Below are 17,843 nucleotides of genomic sequence, written 5' to 3'. Positions count from 1 at the left end.
AAAATTACGTTGGTGCGACGTCATTTCGCGCAAAGCACGGTGGGAAATTTCAAAACGGCGCATTCGCAGTACGTTCGGCGCGGGAACACGCCTAATTTAAGTAATACATGCCCCATTTGAATTAGGCGGGCTTGCGCCGGACGGCTTTACGCTACGCCGCCGCAAGTTTACAGGCAAGTGTTTTGTGAATCAAGCATTTGCGCTGAAAATTTGCGGCGGTGTAACGTAAATGGGATATGTTACGCCGCCGCAAATGTATGTGAATCTGGCCCATAGCGTCTACAAAATAGGATATAGATTTATACAATTTTTTATTATTTATTTTTTACTAGTAATATCGGCGAAGAGGGATTTTTAGCGGGACTGCGACATTGCGGCGGACAGATCGGACACTTTTTTGGGACCAGTGACATTTATCCAGCGATCAGAGCTAAAAATAGTCACTGATTACTGTATAAATGTCACTGGCAGGGAAGGGGTTAACACCAGGGGGCAATAAAGGGGTTAAGTGTTCCCTAGGGAGGTGTTTCTAACTGTTGGGGGGAGTGTATTGACTAGAGGAGGAGAGAGATCACCGTTCCTGATCACTAGGAACAGCAGATCTCTCTCTACTCCCCTGTCAGAACGGAGGATCTGTGAAGCGATCGCGGGTGGCCGGCGGACACGTGCATCAGCTCTGGCGTCGCGCCGCAGGACTCCTATCGCTCTTAAAGCGGCCGACGTACACCTACGGCGATTTGCGCAGCCGTGCCAACCTTCCGCTGTATAATGACGACGGCTGGTTGGCAAGAGGTTAAAACTAGGCTCATGGTTTTGGCACGCCGATAATTCACATCCGGCTCTGGGAAAAGTGTTCCACTACAAATTGCTTTTCACAGGCAAGGGTAAAAACTAGCCCTATAACAGAGACCAATCAGATCTACGCCCCTCCCAGGAGGGACTTGCTGTGTAAATCTCGGGACTGGATAGACACAAATCTCTCGGCAGGTACAACATCTCTCATAGAAGTATTTCTTCTGTGTATTTGGCGGTTTTCCTGGAGTTCCGTTTTCATTTTTTATTGCAGAACAGCATTTAAAATCTTTAAAAAAAAAATAATGTATATGTAATATTCCACTTTAATAAATGTGTAAATTGTCATCAGTCCGATTTTTTTATTTTCATAACAATGCGAAGGGTGAGACTGGCGATCCAGGCGATGATTGTGGAACTCATGACGGTCTCGGTGAGAAACAGATCCAACAGGAAGCTCTGCAAAGAGAAAGTGGGCGTGTATCAGGGATGAGATGAAGAGCACCTGTCACCTGCACACAGGAAGGACGCTGTATTGGGGCTGAATGGATAATGCAGCACTGCAGCATGGGTATGGCATGAGCAATAATCCCAACCAGTTCAACCCTTTTTTCTTTTTAAAAAACAATACCAAGATCACCACTTGCTGACACAAAATTTCCACTCGCCTGCTCGCATTTGGCGAGTGGAAATTAGCTGAGGGCGAGTGTAAAGCTGCATCGGAGGGGGTGCGGGCACCGGCGGCAGGCGGAGTTGAAAGGGAGACGATTCTCCTCCCAGCGAAGTCAGGAAACTGTGGGGAAGGGAGTGAAGAGGAAGAGGAGAGCTGGCAGAATCACACAGAGAGGGGAACTCCTTCTTTGACACAGCTTGTATCTAAAATGCCGGTCACTTTCAAACAAAGTCCCAGCTCCTATGATAGACAGCACACTGGTCCAATGCCTGGAAATTGAAGTAGTTTGATGTCTATCATAGGAGTCGGTCCCCTCAGCAGCCGGCTTTTCACATACAACCTGTGTCAGAGCGGGAGATCCTTTCTGTGATCCGGCCGGCTCTCCTTCCTGTGATCCCCGTGCAGAGATAGGCTGCATTCATGGGCACTAATGAGGCTGCATTCATGGGCACTAATAGGCTGCATTGCTGGGCACTGATAAGCGGCACTAATGAGGCTTCACTGACGGGCATTGATAGGCTGTACTGGTATGCGGCACTGATAGGCTGTACTGATGGGCACTGATGAGGCAGCATTGATGGGCACTGATAAGCTGCGTTGATGGGCACTGATGAGGCAGCATTGATGGGCACTGATAAGCTGCGTTGATGACCATTGATGGGCACTGATAGGCTGCATTGCTGGGCACTGAAAAGGTGGCACTGATGAGGCTTCACTGACGGGCAGTGATAGGCTGTACTGATGACGCGGCACTGATAGGCTGCATTGATGGGAACTGATAGGCTGCACTGATGGGCACTAATAAAGTTGTTGTTAAAAAAAATGTTTTGAAACTTAATTCTGCATACAACATTTTAACAATGTAATTTCATGAGATAATTTACAGTGGTGGAATTAGGGGCGGGCAGGGCAGGCAGGGCAGGGTAGGGCAACTCCTGGCGAGTAACTCTTAAGGCCTGGCTAATAGCTCAGTACTTAAACTTTTGAGCTGAGTATATATATATATATATTTTACATATGATCAGCAAGTGGATAACATGATGTTTCTGGTACATATTATTGCAAGGTTATTTACAAATTAACAAAAGCTATTTTTCTTTTTTATTGTTTATTTATTTTTTATTGTTTTTATTGTTTATTGACACAAAAAATTTGTGAACAAAATAAATAACTAAAAAAAATGAATGGTTATTAAAAGAAAATAAAAAATAAGGAAAATGAAAGCTAAAGGGAAAAGGGAAAGAAGGAATTAATAAGTGCTAATTAGAGAAAACCAATTGGTAATAAGTGGCCTCCCAATGAGCACCTATGTATGAGGGGGTGTTACTGTGGCTCCATCACTGACCACCTGGGGAGGGGGGAGCATACCCTAAGAATCATTTATTTATTTATTTTTTATATATTTCTATTTTAGTCACAAGAAATGGACATGGAGGAATTACTTTACACTGAATTATTGTATATTTGGTTACAAGCACCTGACTTACTATCAGGTTTCATTTTCCATTTCTTAGTAATATGGGGGAAGATAAAGAAGCCGGTGTGGTGTACCTGGATGGAGTGGGATAGGCAGCCGCTGGTACGACTGGTCAGCCCCACGGTGTTCAGAGCCTCCCGGGCGAAATCGTCAGCCGTCTTCACCAATAGGTTCGTCTTCGGCTTTTGGGTCATGTTGGTGGAGACGAGAAGCGGCATCACACACTGTAGGGACAGACTCCGGTGAGAAAAGAATCCTGATCACGTAATAGGCGGATTTCTACGAGGGAACTTCCAGAACCCTAATGGTGTCCAGAAACAGGGCTGGACTGGGACAGAAATTTGGCCCTGGACTTTATCCAGACTGGCCCACTTTGACAGGTCTCTCCTATGGCGGCCGGACAACTCCCGCACCCCCTGGCAACCCAAGCCCCCTCTCCCCCTTCACCAGCCATTAGCCGATCTACTTTATTAGAGTAGAATGGCTGGTACTGGTACTCTTATAGGCAGTACCAGGGGGGAAGCTAGACATTATTTCACCCGGGGCACAGAATCAGTTCGGTGCTCCCCCTTATGGGACAAGATTAGGCAGATGTGAGAAACTCCCAGGCCATAGCTGTTGAGTCAGCTGTCTGTCCCCTCCCCCATGCTCCTCTGTCATCCCCCCTGCTCCTCTGGTCCTCCCTCTGTTTTTTTGTTCCCCCCAGGTGAGCGCTGCGGGGAGGGAGAGACAGAGGAGCAGAGGGGGGCGGCAGGCCGCTGTCACTGAAGCCAGCCCACTGAGCCATCGGCCCACCGGGAAACCCCATGTAGACCCAATGGCCAGTCCATCCCTGCCCAGGAATGCTGGAAGTTTAACCACTTAACGCCCGCCGCACGCCTATTTACGTCCACAGAATGGCACGTACAGGCAGATGGGCGTATATATACATCCTTGCCTTCTAGCGGGTGGGGGGTCCGATCGGGACCCCCCCCCCGCTGCGTGCGGCGGGCGGCTTACCTCGGGGAGCGATCCGAGACGACGGCGCGGCTATTCGTTTATAGCCGCTCCGTCGCGATCGCTCCCCGGAGCTGAAGAACGGGGAGAGCCGTATGTAAACACGGCTTCCCCGTGCTTCACTGTGGCGGCTGCATCGATCGAGTGATCCCTTTTATAGGGAGACTCGATCGATGACGTCAGTCCTACAGCCACACCCCCCATCAGTTGTAAACACACACTAGGTGAACCCTAACTCCTACAGCGCCCCCTGTGGTTAACTCCCAAACTGCAACTGTCATTTTCACAATAAACAATGCATTTTAAATGCATTTTTTGCTGTGAAAATGACAATGGTCCCAAAAATTGGTCAAAATTGTCCGAAGTGTCCGCCATAATGTCGCAGTCACGAAAAAAATCGCTGATCGCCGCCAATAGTAGTAAAAAAATAAATAATTAATAAAAATGCAATAAAACTATCCCCTATTTTGTAAACGCTATAAATTTTGTGCAAACACTTATTGCGATTTTTTTTACCAAAAATAGGTAGAAGAATACGTATCGGCCTAAACTGAGGAAAAAAAAAATGTTATATATGTTTTTGGGGGATATTTATTATAGCAAAAAGTAAAAAATATTGCATTTTTTTCAAAATTGTCGCTCTATTTTTGTTTATAGCGCAAAAAATAAAAACCGCAGAGGTGATCAAATACCACCAAAAGAAAGCTCTATTTGTGGGGAAAAAAGGACGCCAATTTTGTTTGGGAGCCACGTCGCACAACCGCGCAATTGTCTGTTAAAGCGACGCAGTCCCGAACTGTAAAAACCCCTTGGGTCTTTAGGCAGCAATATGGTCCGGGGCTTAAGTGGTTAAATTTCAAATAGCACAAATTCAAATTTGAAAATAAAATAAAATAATAGAATAGAAAATAAAATAATAGAATAGATTAGAAAAAAATAATAGAATAAAATAGAAAACCTATAGAATATAACCATCTTCCGAAATAGAATAAATTTGAATAGAATAGAAAAGAATAGATTTTTATTAGAAAATAAAAGAATAGCAAAGAAAAGAATACAATAAAAAAAAACAATAGAATAGAAAGAATATATCCATGTTCCAAAATTCAAATAAAAACATTCGAATTCGAATGGAATTTGAAAAATGAAATGAAAGAAATGAAAAGCACCAACATTTGTGCAAACCTGTACAAGGAACACGAGAGTCCAGCTCACACGGGGTTACAGTTATTGTGATAGGCAGACTCTGAATTGGAACCCTCTAGGGGGACATTCTAGCGATTTACCTGCACAGTGACACCTTTTGGTTGGTAGTCGATGTTGAGGCTGCGGGAGAAGAAATCTACAAAGACCTGGTAAGAGACAGACAACAATATTAAACTTAGAAAGATACAATATTAATAAAGAGAATATTCCCCTATAAAACTGCCAATAGCGCGACTTTTTCTTCACTTTCACTGGTGTTCATTCTGCCTAGGCCACCTCGGCCCTTTTCAACATTTATGTCATGGTTAGGGATGAGCTTCGAGTTCGACTCGAACATTGCCTGTTTGGCGAACAACGAACAATTTGGGGTGTTCGCGGCAAATTCGAAAAGCCGCGGAACACCCTGTTAAAGTCTATGGGAGAAATCTAAAGTGCTCATTTTAAAGGCTAATATGCAAGTTATTGTCCGAAAAAGTGTTTGGGGACCCGGGTCCTGCCCCAGGAAACATGTATCAATGCAAAAAAAGGTTTTAAAAACTGCAGTTTTTTCGGGAGCAGTGAATTTAATAATGCTAAAAGTGAAACAATAAAAGTGTAATATTCCTTTAAATTTCATACCTAGGGGAGGGTGTAAAGTATGCCTGTGAAATAGCGCATGTTTTTTTCGTACTTATGCCGCGTACACACGGTCGTTTTTTGTCTTGCAAAAAAACGTAGTTTTTTCTCATGAAAAAACCCGACGTTTTTCAAACTTCATTTTAAAAAACGACGTTGCCTACACACCATCGTTTTTTCAAAGTGCTCTAGCAAAGCGCAGTTACGTTCAGCACGTACGGCGGCACTCTGTTCCATTCAAGCTCGCGTCATAACTTGCTTCTGAGCATGCGTGGGTTTAAGGGTCTGGAATGGATATTTGGGGGAACCCCATGTCACTTTTTTTTTAATTTACGGCGGGGTTCCCCCTTAATATCCATACCAGACCTGAACGGCCTGGTAATTGAATTTGGGGGGACCCCCACGCTTTTTTTTTTTTTATGAATGAATTCTCTCTGAATTGCCGGGAGCCGACAATTAATTATAGCCGCGAGTCATTTTTAAATGACTTTTTTTCCTTCAGAAATTACACTTTGTGCAGAGACAGTTCTAAGTACGGGAAACATGCGCTATTTCACAGGCATACTTTACACCCCCCCCCCAGGTACGAAATGTAAAGGAATATTTTTTTGCATTGATACATGTCCCCTAGGGCAGTACCCGGGTCCCCAAACACTTTTTAGGACAATAACTTGCATATTAGCCTTTAAAATTAGCACTTTAGATTTCAAACGTTCGAGTCCCATAGACTTTAAAGGGGAGTTCCACCCACAATTTCACTTTTTAAATATAAATACCCCTGTAATACACAAGCTTTATGTAGTCTACTAAAGTTAGTCTGTAAACTAAGATCCGTTTTGTTAGGTTGTAAGAGCATTTAGTTAGTTTATAATCTCGAAATAGACCGTGGCCATCTTAAGTGTGGGCATCATGAAGCCAGACTGTATGACTTCCTGGATTTCAGCCTTGCAGATCTCGCACATGCTCAGTGCTGCACAAGCGATGTAATAGGTTTCAGTCAGGTTTCCATAGCAACGGGAGCGTCAGAGGAAGTTGCCGCACCTTCTCTATGCAAATAGGCTATTTGCAAGGACTACTGGGATACATGATGCCTATCCCAGAAACCCTTGCAAATAGCCTTGTGACTTAATAGCCTAGGCTAATAAGGAGGAGGAAGTAATGAAGGACTACAAAATAAAGGTATTTACAAGCAACAAAATAAATTAAAGATTGTCCATTCTGAACACTATTTGGTAGATTCAGGTAGATAGGATTAAACTTGCGGCGGCGTAGCTTAGCCTTTTTAGGCTACGCCGCCGTAAATTAGCTAGGCTAGTAATGATTCTAAATCAACTTACCTGCTAATCTACGGCGGCGTAGCCTAAAACGAGCGGTCGTAAGGGCGCCTAATTCAAATTGGTTGGAGGGGGGCGTGTTGTATGGAAATGAGGCTTGACCTCGCGTTTTTTGACGTTCTTTGCTACTGCGCATGCGCCGGGCGCCTACATTTCCCAGTGCGCATTGCGGCTAAGTACGCCGTACGGGCCTATTGATTTCGACGTGGACGTAAACGACGTAACTCCCGATTCGCGGACGACTTACGCAAACGACGTAAAAAATTCGAACCTCGCGGCGGGAACGGCGGCCATACTTTAACATTGTTATTCCACCTCCCCCCCCCCCCCCCACGTCCTGCTTATCATCTCGCGGCAGTAGAGAGAAGAGATGACACATTCGTTACCACAACTCCCCCCCCTCCCCGCTTATCCTCTCGCAGCAGGAGAGAGGAGGGCCCCCCGGTTCTCTGCTCCAGAGGGGCCCTGCCTAAAGCTGTGTAAGGGGCCCCAAAATTTGTGATGGCTGCCCTGCTGACAGGTATGCTGTTAACACAAGTTTACTACCTTTGGGTGTGGACAGGCTACAGGGCGAATGTGCTCCCCATTACATACCGGTTACGCTCCTGTTGTTGCATTGCAGCATGTTAGTATAAGTCCTGCTGAAATAGAGCACAGTGGATCCCTTGGAACATGGCCGCCATGTCACTAGTCTTGGACTGCGGAAGTATGGCAGGTGAAGTATATGCTGGTTTGAATACTAGAAGGACTGCTCTTTAGTGTTCGGCAACAGAAATTCCTCTGAATATAAGGAAGTGATGTGAGCACCGCTGACCTTTACTGCCTCGCAGAAGAAGTCCCATTGGACGAAACGTACATCAGGCTAGGCACGAAGCAGAGGTGACGTCCGAACTCTTGTGGAGGGTTCTGGACAAATGTATGTTTCCATTTTGAGCCTAATTTTATCGTTTTTGTTGTAAGTACAATTTTAATAAACGTGTGTGTTTTTAAGAGAATGTTGCGCAATGAGTCTATCTTCCTCTTTCATATGATAAATGTGTGACCTGACTCTGAAGTTTCCTTAACTGAGGAATATACACCTGTGGAATCCAATTACAGTGGGGATTGAAAGTTTGGGCACCCCAGGTAAAAAATTGTATTAATGTGCATAACGAAGCCAAGGAAAGATGGAAAAATCTCCAAAAGGCATCAAATTACAGATTAGACATTCTTATAATATGTCAAAAAAGTTAGATTTTATTTCCATAATTTACACTTTCAAAATTACAGAAAACAAAAAAAATGGCATCTGCAAAAGTTTGGGCACCCTGCAGAGTTAATATCTTGTACTGCCCCCTTCGGCAAGTATCACAGCTTGTAAACGCTTTTTGTAGCCAGCCAAGAGTCTTTCAATTCTTGTTTGAGGTATCTTTGCCCATTCTTCCTTACAAAAGTCTTCCAGTTCTTTGAGACTTCTGGGCTGTCTGTCACGCACTGCTCTTTTAAGGTCTATCCATAGATTTTCAATTATGTTGAGGTCAGGAGATTGTGAAGGTCATGGCAAAACCTTCAATTTACGCCTCTTGATGTAATCCCCCGTATATTTTGAGGTGTGTTTAGGATCATTATCCATTTGTAGAAGCCATCCTCTTTTTAACTTCAGATTTTTCACAGATGGCATCAAGTTACCATCCAAAATTTGCTGAAATTTTATTGAATCCATTTTTCCTTCTACTTGTGAAATGTTCCCTGTGCCACTGGCTGCAATATAACCCCAAAGCATGATTGATCCACCCCCATGCTTAACAGTTGGACAGAGGTTCTTTTCATTCAATTCTGTGCCCTTTCTTCTCCAAACGTACCTTTGCTCATTCCGGCCAAAAAGTTCTATTTTAACCCCATCGGTCAACAGAACTTGTTTCCAAAATGCATCAGGCTTGTCTATATGTTCATTTGCAAAGTTCAAGTTTTCTTCTGATTACTCTTCCATGAAGACCATATTTGTACAAGTATCTCTTTATATTGGAATCGTGTACCACAACTCCAGTGTCTGCCAGATCTTTCTGGAGGGATCGTGCAGTCAAACGTGGGTTTTGAATTGCTTTTCTCACAATCCTGCGAGCTGTTCTGTCTGATATTTTTCTTGGTCTTCCAGATCTTGCTTTAACTTCCACTGTTACTGATGACTGCCATTTCTTAATTACATTCCGAACAGAGGATATTGACATCTGAAAACGCTTTGCTATCTTCTTATAGCCTTCTCCAGCTTTGTGAGCGTCAACTATTTTCAGTTTCAGTTTTCTAGACAACTGCTTAGAAGAACCCATGGTGCTGAATGTTGGGGCAAGGTCAGATGAGTCTGGGCATTTAAAACCTTTGAGATTGACATCACCTGGTCTTCCCAGACGATGATTGAGAACAATCCATGACACTGGCAGGTCTCAGCTTTGCAAAGGGGGGCAGTGCATGCTATAAATTCTGCAGGGTGCCCAAACTTTTGCAGACGCCATTTTTTTGTTTTTTCTGTAATCTTGAAAGTGTAAATGATGGAAATAAAATCTAACTTTTCTTGACATATTATAAGAATGTCTAATCTGTAATTCGATGCCTTTTGGAGATTTTTCCATCTTTCCTTGGCTTCGTTATGCATATTAATACAAATTTTTACCTGGGGTGCCCAAACTTTCGATCCCCACTGTAAACAGGCTGGGTAGTGGATGTGGCTGAACCGATAGTGAGGGGTGAAAGCTCACTAATGCGCAGATAGACCCTGGGGGGGTCTTAAAATAGTAAGCAGATATACTTACCTTGTCTATCCTGTGGGGAGCACTGGTTGTTTTCACAAATTGAACATTGGATCAGCACACGTTTTGAGTTCACTTTATGGATGTGGAATTGGGACATTTGGACTATTAATAATAATTTGTGGTTTTCCCTTTTTCACATTTTCATCTTTATTGCATTATATTAGGTGTTTTTGTTGCACTTTAATCATTAAGGTTATGGTTTTTGATTTTCATTACCACCAACGTTGCTGTTCGAGTTGGAGCCTTTAAAGTGAACTCGTGCTTTATTTTCAAATTCTAAAGTAAAGGTCTATGAGCTGACGCCACGAGATACCTGCTTTCACTTTTATCACCCAGGAAAGCATCTTCAATACCCCTCTGTGGCTTGGTTATAGACTTCCTTTGACTTCAAGGTTAACTTCAACCAGCACCCTTTCCTCTATCCAAGAAGGCAGGGCCCTATCAGTGGACATGGGGTGAAAGTTGGTGGAGCTAAGCCACGAAGACAGGTCAAAGTAAAAATGAGACACAAAATAAAGTTAGGCGGGCATCTTGTGGTGCTTTTACTCTTGGACATTCACTTTTGAAAATGTTTAAATTATGTAAGGTTCCGTTTAATTTGAATTTGACATTATGATCTTTCTTTTATATAAGCGTGTTTATCTGCATAAAAGTATTGTCCATACCTTGGTGGAAGAGTAGAGGGTGATTTTTGGAAAGGGACGAGTGCCGGCCTCAGAACTTATGTTTATTATGAGACCTTTCTTTCTAGGAAGAGAAAAACAAGAGTCATATAAAGAGTAGAAAGCAGAGAACAAGGAGATAGAAAGTGGAAAGAATAAAGAGAATAGAGAGAAAAGAGAATAGAGAGAGAGAGATAAGAGCACAGAGGAAAGAGCATTGGCAAAAGAAGAGAGAGAGAGATTGAAGAGAGAAGAAAAAAAGATGGAGTGCAGAGAGAAAGAAATTATAGAAATGATAGAAGAGAGAGGAGAGATGCGAGAGAGATGAAAATAGACAAGAGAGAGACTGAGAGCAGAGAGTGGACAGAAGAGAGAGGAAAAGTAAAGAGAGGAGAGGTGGGGAGAAGGCTAGAGAGACATCATCGCAGAAAGGGAGAGATGAGAGAGAAAAGAAAGATATTGGAGATGAGAGAGAGACAGAGAACAGAGCGTGGAGAGAAAAGAGCAGGGAGGAGAAAGAGGAAGAAAGGTGACCAAGCAAGGAAGAGTGAGAGATTTGAATAAAGAGAGACCAAGAGGGGGTGGATAGTAGTAAAAAGAGAGATGGAGGATTGAGAAAGGAAGAGAGTGGAGGGAGAAGAGGGGACAGAGAGAGGGAGATAGAGAGATAGGAAGAGAGGAGGAGGAGAGATAGATAGGGAGAGAGAGAGAAGGAGATAGAGAGGGGGGGGGGAAGAGTAGAGAGAGAAGAGGAGAGAGAGGAAGGAGGAGAGATTGGAGGAGAAAGAGAGGAAGAGAGAATGAGAAGAAGAGAGAGAGGAAGAGAGAGAAGTGATGGATTAGCTGAGAAGAAAAATACCTGGTGGAGACAAGAGAGATACAAAGAACAGACAAAAACAAAGTGGAGAGAAGAGTGCAAGAGTGTGGAGAGGAGGGGGTTAGAGAGAGAGAGAGAAAGGAGGAGGAGGAGGAGGAGAGAGAGATAGATAGAGAGGAGAGGAGAAGGGTGAGAGAGAGAGAGGAGGAGAAGGGCGAGAGAGAGAGGTGAAGGAAAAGGAGGAGGAGGAGAGAGGGGATGGGAGAGAGAGAAGGGGGAAGAAAGAGAGGGGGATAGAGAGAGAGAGGAGGATGAGAGAGAGGGGGGAGAGGGGAGGAGAGAGAGAGAGAAAGGAGGGGGAGAGAGGAGGAGGGAAGAGAGAGAGCATGAGAGAGGAGGAGAGAGAGAGGTAGGAGGAGGAGGAGGATATGGGGGACAGAGAGGGTGAGGGGAGAGGGAGAGCGAGAAAGAAGGGGGAGAGGGAGGAGAGAGAGGATAACTTGGCTGATACCTATAAATGAGAGAGAGGGGAGGAGAGAGAGGATAGGAGAGACAGAGAGAAGGAAGAGAGTGGGAAAAGAGAGAGAGAAGGGGAGAGGGGGGAAAGAGAAGGAGAGCGAGTGGAGAGGGAGAGAGAGAGAGGGAGGGGGAGAGAGGGAGGGGGGGAGAGAGCACAGGGGGAATAGGGAGAGAAAGAAATAAGAGGGGGAGAGAGGTAAGAGAGAAGGAGGAGAGAGAAGAGGGGAGAGAGAGAGAGAGGGGGAGGGTGAGAGAGAGAGCGCAAGAGGAGGAGAGAGAGGGGGAAGAGAGAGGGAGGAGGAGAAAGAGAGGAGGAGGGTGAGAGAGAGCAAGAGGAGGAGGAAAGAGAGAGAGAGGGAGGGGGAGAGAGAGGGGGAGAGAAAGGGGGCAAGAGAGGGGGCAAGAGAGGGGGAGAGGAGGAGGAGAGATATAGAGAGAAAGAGGAGGAGCGAGAGTGGAGAGAGAGAGATATATAGAGAGAGAAGAAGGAGGAGTAGGAGGAGGAAGAGAGAGAGAGAGAGAGGAGGAGGAGGAGGAGGAGGAGAGAGAGGAGGAGAGAGGATAACTTGGCTGATACCTATACATGACAGTAATACTGGTGTGCGACAATCAAAGGAATATACAGTATATGCAGATTAATAGCATGAGCTGTTAGTATGAAGTTATGCTTTACCTTTCCAGCATTCTTGGAAGTAGAATTCGAGTCATCTGAAAATATAACACATATAGTATTTGTAGCACCCTGCTCCCAATGAGTGGGCGCTATATGTTGAAATTATATTTGCCTGAGCAGTAGTTTGGCCCAGAAGAGAGATTTTGTCCAAATTCATGGCTCTGTTTCAATTTAGCTGGTTGCATGATTTCCCCCCCCCCCTGACAGTAGGTGTTGCTGTCACCGCTGGTCAGGGTTGGAAAGGCATGAATGCATTGGGTACCTCTTTCCCAAAAGCATCCCAGAGGGCATGGTCAACCCGATGTGCATTCTGGGAGAGGGTACTTAAGGGACAGACACCATTTTGTGGGGTTCGTCTCCCGATCCTCAGCGGAGGTTCGTCTTTCGATCCTCACCTGAGGGCCCTCCTGGCCTCAGGGATGTGTTGGCAGTTACCGCCTCGGGGCCACGTTGGCCTGAGGCCTCGCAACTGAAATGTAGGCCCAGGAGCTACTGGGGCCTACTGATCCAGGGATGATCCTGTGTCACCTTGCCTGATGGAAGGGCCCGAGCAATTGAGGACACAATTGGAGGATATATCCGTATCTTAAAGTTTACCTCACAGTGCTGCCAGAACGGCTGAAAGATCCTGGCACTGAGAGCTGAGTTTTCTTCAGAAGGTAACCTAGTCTGTGGCAGAGACTATTGAACAGGTTCTACCTTCACCTAGTCTGTGGCAGAGACTATTGAACAGGTTCTACCTTCACCTAGTCTGTGGCAGAGACTATTGAACAGGTTCTACCTTCACCTAGTCTGTGGTAGAGACTATTGAACAGGTTCTACCTTCACCTAGTCTGTGGCAGAGACTATTGAACAGGTTCTACCTTCACCTAGTCTGTGGCAGAGACTATTGAACAGGTTCTACCTTCACCTAGTCTGTGGCAGAGACTATTGAACAGGTTCTACCTTCACCTAGTCTTTGGCAGAGACTATTGAACAGGTTCCACCTTCACCTAGTCTTTGGCAGAGACTATTGAACAGGTTCTACCTTCACCTAGTCTGTGGTAGAGACTATTGAACAGGTTCTACCTTCACCTAGTCTGTGGCAGAGACTATTGAACAGGTTCTACCTTCACCTAGTCTGTGGCAGAGACTATTGAACAGGTTCTACCTTCACCTAGTCTGTGGTAGAGACTATTGAACAGGTTCTACCTTCACCTAGTCTTTGGCAGAGACTATTGAACAGGTTCTACCTTCACCTAGTCTGTGGTAGAGACTATTGAACAGGTTCTACCTTCACCTAGTCTGTGGCAGAGACTATTGAACAGGTTCTACCTTCACCTAGTCTGTGGTAGAGACTATTGAACAGGTTCTACCTTCACCTAGTCTTTGGCAGAGACTATTGAACAGGTTCTACCTTCACCTAGTCTGTGGTAGAGACTATTGAACAGGTTCTACCTTCACCTAGTCTGTGGCAGAGACTATTGAACAAGTTCTACCTTCACCTAGTCTGTGGCAGAGACTAACTTTGATCGAGCTTCGCATCGGCTGCTAGGCCAGTGAGAGTGGGCCTATCCGGTGGTCGCTGAGTCCAGCGTGGAGAGTTGTTCCTCTGGACCTAACAGAAAATCTGTGATCCGCAAGTCAGATGCCTGAATCCCCCCCTGAACCTTCATTCCTCTTTTCTGAAGTTTACTTTAATAAAAACCCTCTCTGCAGGGGGGAGAAAAAGAGATTTGGTGTTTGGTGCAGACTTTTCTTCCTTTAACCACCTCTTCAAGACCCCTGAGACGAGTACAAGGAACAGTAAGGTAACGGCAGGCCCAAATCTAAACCAGCAGCTCCTACGGGGGTAGTGCTACATAAAACTGATGTAATGAAAACTATTTTTTATAGCTCCCTTCTGTCTGTATCACCCTGCAGGAGGAGAACAGTCGCATAGCCCCTTCTGTCTGTATCACCCTGCAGGATGAGGACAGACTCATAGCTCACTTCTGTCTGTATCACCCTGCAGGAGGAGGACAGACTCATAGCCCCTTCTGTCTGTATCACCCTGCAGGAGGACAGACTCATATCCCTCTTCTGTCTTTATCACCCTGCAGGAGGAGGACAGACTCATATCTCCCTTCTGTCTGTATCACCCTGCAGGAGGAGGACAGACTCATAGCCCCCTTCTGTCTGTATCACCCTGCAGGAGGAGGACAGACTCATAGCTCCCTTCTGTCTGTATCACCCTGCAGGAGGACAGACTCATAGCTCCCTTCTGTCTGTATCACCCTGCAAGAGGACAGACTCATAGCTCCCTTCTGTCTGTATCACCCTGCAGGAGGAGCACAGACTCATAGCTCCCTTTTGCCTGTATCACCCTGCAGGAGGAGCACAGACTTATAGCTCCCTTCTGTCTGTATCACCCTGCAGGAGGACAGACTCATAGCTCCCTTCTGTCTGTATCACCCTGCAGGAGGAGGATAGACTCAAAGCTCCCTTCTGTCTGTATCACCCTGCAGGAGGGGGACATACTCATAGCTCCCTTCTGTCTGTATCACCCTGCAGGAGGACAGACTCATAGCTCCCTTCTGTCTGTATCACCCTGCAGGAGGAGGACAGACTCATAGCTCCCTTCTGTCTGTATCACCCTGCAGGAGGACAGACTCATAGCTCCCTCCTGTCTGTATCACCCTGCAGGAGGAGGACAGACTCATAGCTCCCTTCTGTCTGTATCACCCTGCAGGAGGAGGACAGACTCACAGCTCCCTTCTGTCTGTATCACCCTGCAGGAGGAGGACAGACTCATAGCCCTCTTCTGTCTGTATCACCCTGCAGGAGGAGGATAGACTCATAGCTCCCTTCTGTCTGTATCACCCTGCAGGAGGAGGACAGACTCATAGCTCCCTTCTGTCTGTATCACCCTGCAGGAGGACAGACTCATAGCTCCCTTCTGTCTGTATCACCCTGCAGGAGGAGGACAGACTCACAGCTCCCTTCTGTCTGTATCACCCTGCAGGAGGAGGACAGACTCATAGCCCTCTTCTGTCTGTATCACCCTGCAGGAGGAGGACAGACTCATAGCTCCCTTCTGTCTGTATCACCCTGCAGGAGGAGGACAGACTCATAGCTCCCTTCTGTCTGTATCACCCTGCAGGAGGAGGACAGACTCATAGCTCCCTTCTGTCTGTATCACCCTGCAGGAGGAGGACAGACTCATAACTCCCTTCTGTCTCTGCTACTAACTTTGAGACGTGCACCTATAATGCAAACAACATCATTCATATACATTACATAGAAATAAATGATGGACGTACATGTAGCATTGACATTACATTGCAATTCATCATGTCCGTAATGTCCTGTAGTAGAAAAATAAAAAATAAACGTCACAAGTTTATTTTCAAATTCACAAAATTCCTAAAAAAACATTTATAATTATACCATGATTTTCCAAAATTTCCAAAACTAATTTTTAAAAAAAGAATTATGACTAGGCAAAAATAAGCTGTACGACAGGGCCCTTGTGGTCAGTGTTATATGCTCGGAGTAAGCCAAGCCACCACCTGCCTATGTAGTTTTTCTAAAGCTATCAAAGTAATTTCTACTGCTGACTTACAGATCTGTAAGGCCTCGTACACACGACGGGACATGTCCGATGAAAACGGTCCACGGACCATTTTCATCGGACATGTCCGCTGCCGGATTTTGGTCTGATGGCTGTACACACCATCAGACCAAATTTCCCGCGGACAGCGAACGCGGTGACGTGGCCGCGCCATCGCCGCGACGCATTCACTTCGACGCATGCGAGGGCTTTCGGCCGAGCGGACATGTCCGGTGAGTCGTACAGACGACCAAACATGTCCGACGGACAGGCTTCCAGCGGACATGTTTCTTAGCTGGAAACCTGTCCGATCCGCCGGAAAATTGTCTGGTCGGCCGTACACACGACCGAACATGTCCGCGGACCAGTTTCAGCAGACATGTTCGGTCGTGTGTACGAGGCCTTTAGAGCTCAGAGACCAGTGACTATGACTAAAAGAAACAATAAAAAGGAATGTGTAAAGTAGGCTGCAAAGTAAAACTTGGGTGGTTGATGGGGAAATTGCATATTTCATATTACCTTATTAATAATGTTGCTCGCTAATGCATTTTAAGCCTCCAAATGGCTTGGTAAGGAGGACATATAAGGACATAAGCATTAGGTATGCGTCTGTCTGATTACCTGGCCATGCTGTATGAAAAGCAGGGGGGACGTGTGACGGGCTGGGGTATCACATGAAAGACAAAACAGGCACCCCATAGCCTACATTCATTTATTTTTGTTGTTATTTTTTTGATATCCTGCTATTCTAAAAAACAACCAGTAGATGGCAGAGAGGGTACCCGAACAGAGTCTATATAAGGCCACATGCATCATGTGACTAAGTGAAACTCATTTTAGTCATAAAGAAGCATGGTCATATGTCTTCCTGTTCGTGTATTTTTGTAGGTATGTACTTTAAACCATTCTCATTCTTACTAAACTGTACTAGAAAGATTCCTAAACATCTAGAGCAGATGCAGGAGAAAGTTTAAGTAGATTTTGTGCAATAGTTTTGTTGTAATTAGACTTTCAAAGCAGCATGTGTTGAGAGCAGTGAAAATAGCGAAAAACCCTAGGACTATTGTACTGTTCGGAGCAACTGTTTATTGCAAGCACTAGACTGTTATATATGGGTATATTTCAACCTGATTTATGCAAAGTTATATATATTAGAAGCACATGTTAAAATTATATTAATAGCCACATGGACAGGTTATACACTGCTTGTACATTTATGCAAGATGCGCCATCTAGTGGTCAAAAGAGAGAATTGCTTCAGGATTTATATTTATAGAGCAATGCAGTATAATTCTCATTATGACACAGCTAAAGTGTGCCATAGAGATAAGATAAGTGTCTATAACACGGAATAAAAGGAAAATGTATGTTTATTAAAATATAAATGATGTTCATTGTTGCAGCTATGTTTTAAAGTATTTCAGTCCAATCTGTACTGTTGTTATGTTGGCAATTATGAACATGTAACTATAAAAAACTGTATGTATTGTTATGTAAAAGAAAAACTCATTTTAGTCATAAAGAAGCATGGTCATATGTCTTCCTGTTCGTGTATTTTTGTAGTACCCGCCGAGATGATCACATCACATCAGTACGTCTACAATCATCGGTTCCCTTAATCTATATTTTGGGACCGGTAACATTTTGGGGGCTCGTCCGGGATTCGTTGTGTACCAGTGAGAGGGAAACGCGAGACGAGTGTGAGTCGACTGCAGAGCTACA

At 45.0% G+C, this 17,843-nt stretch overlaps 1 protein-coding gene across 1 annotated transcript in view; it reads right to left on the bottom strand.

Moving 5' to 3' along the window:
• Positions 1–1,100: 1,100 nt before the first annotated feature.
• Positions 1,101–17,843, bottom strand: part of LOC120933573 (very-long-chain 3-oxoacyl-CoA reductase-like) — an 89,389-nt gene continuing 72,646 nt past the window's right edge. The window contains exons 7-12 of the mRNA XM_040346844.1: positions 15,832–15,876; positions 12,551–12,585; positions 10,545–10,626; positions 5,225–5,290; positions 3,017–3,166; positions 1,101–1,251 (exon numbers count right to left, since the gene is read on the bottom strand). Coding sequence (XP_040202778.1) covers positions 1,141–1,251; positions 3,017–3,166; positions 5,225–5,290; positions 10,545–10,626; positions 12,551–12,585; positions 15,832–15,876 — 489 coding nt within the window. The 3' untranslated portion in view covers positions 1,101–1,140. The remainder of the gene's footprint in view (positions 1,252–3,016; positions 3,167–5,224; positions 5,291–10,544; positions 10,627–12,550; positions 12,586–15,831; positions 15,877–17,843) is intronic.

The sequence above is a fragment of the Rana temporaria genome, chromosome 3 (assembly GCF_905171775.1).
Source record: "Rana temporaria chromosome 3, aRanTem1.1, whole genome shotgun sequence".
NCBI lineage: Eukaryota > Metazoa > Chordata > Amphibia > Anura > Ranidae > Rana > Rana temporaria.
This window is presented reverse-complemented; position numbering and strand designations above follow the sequence as displayed.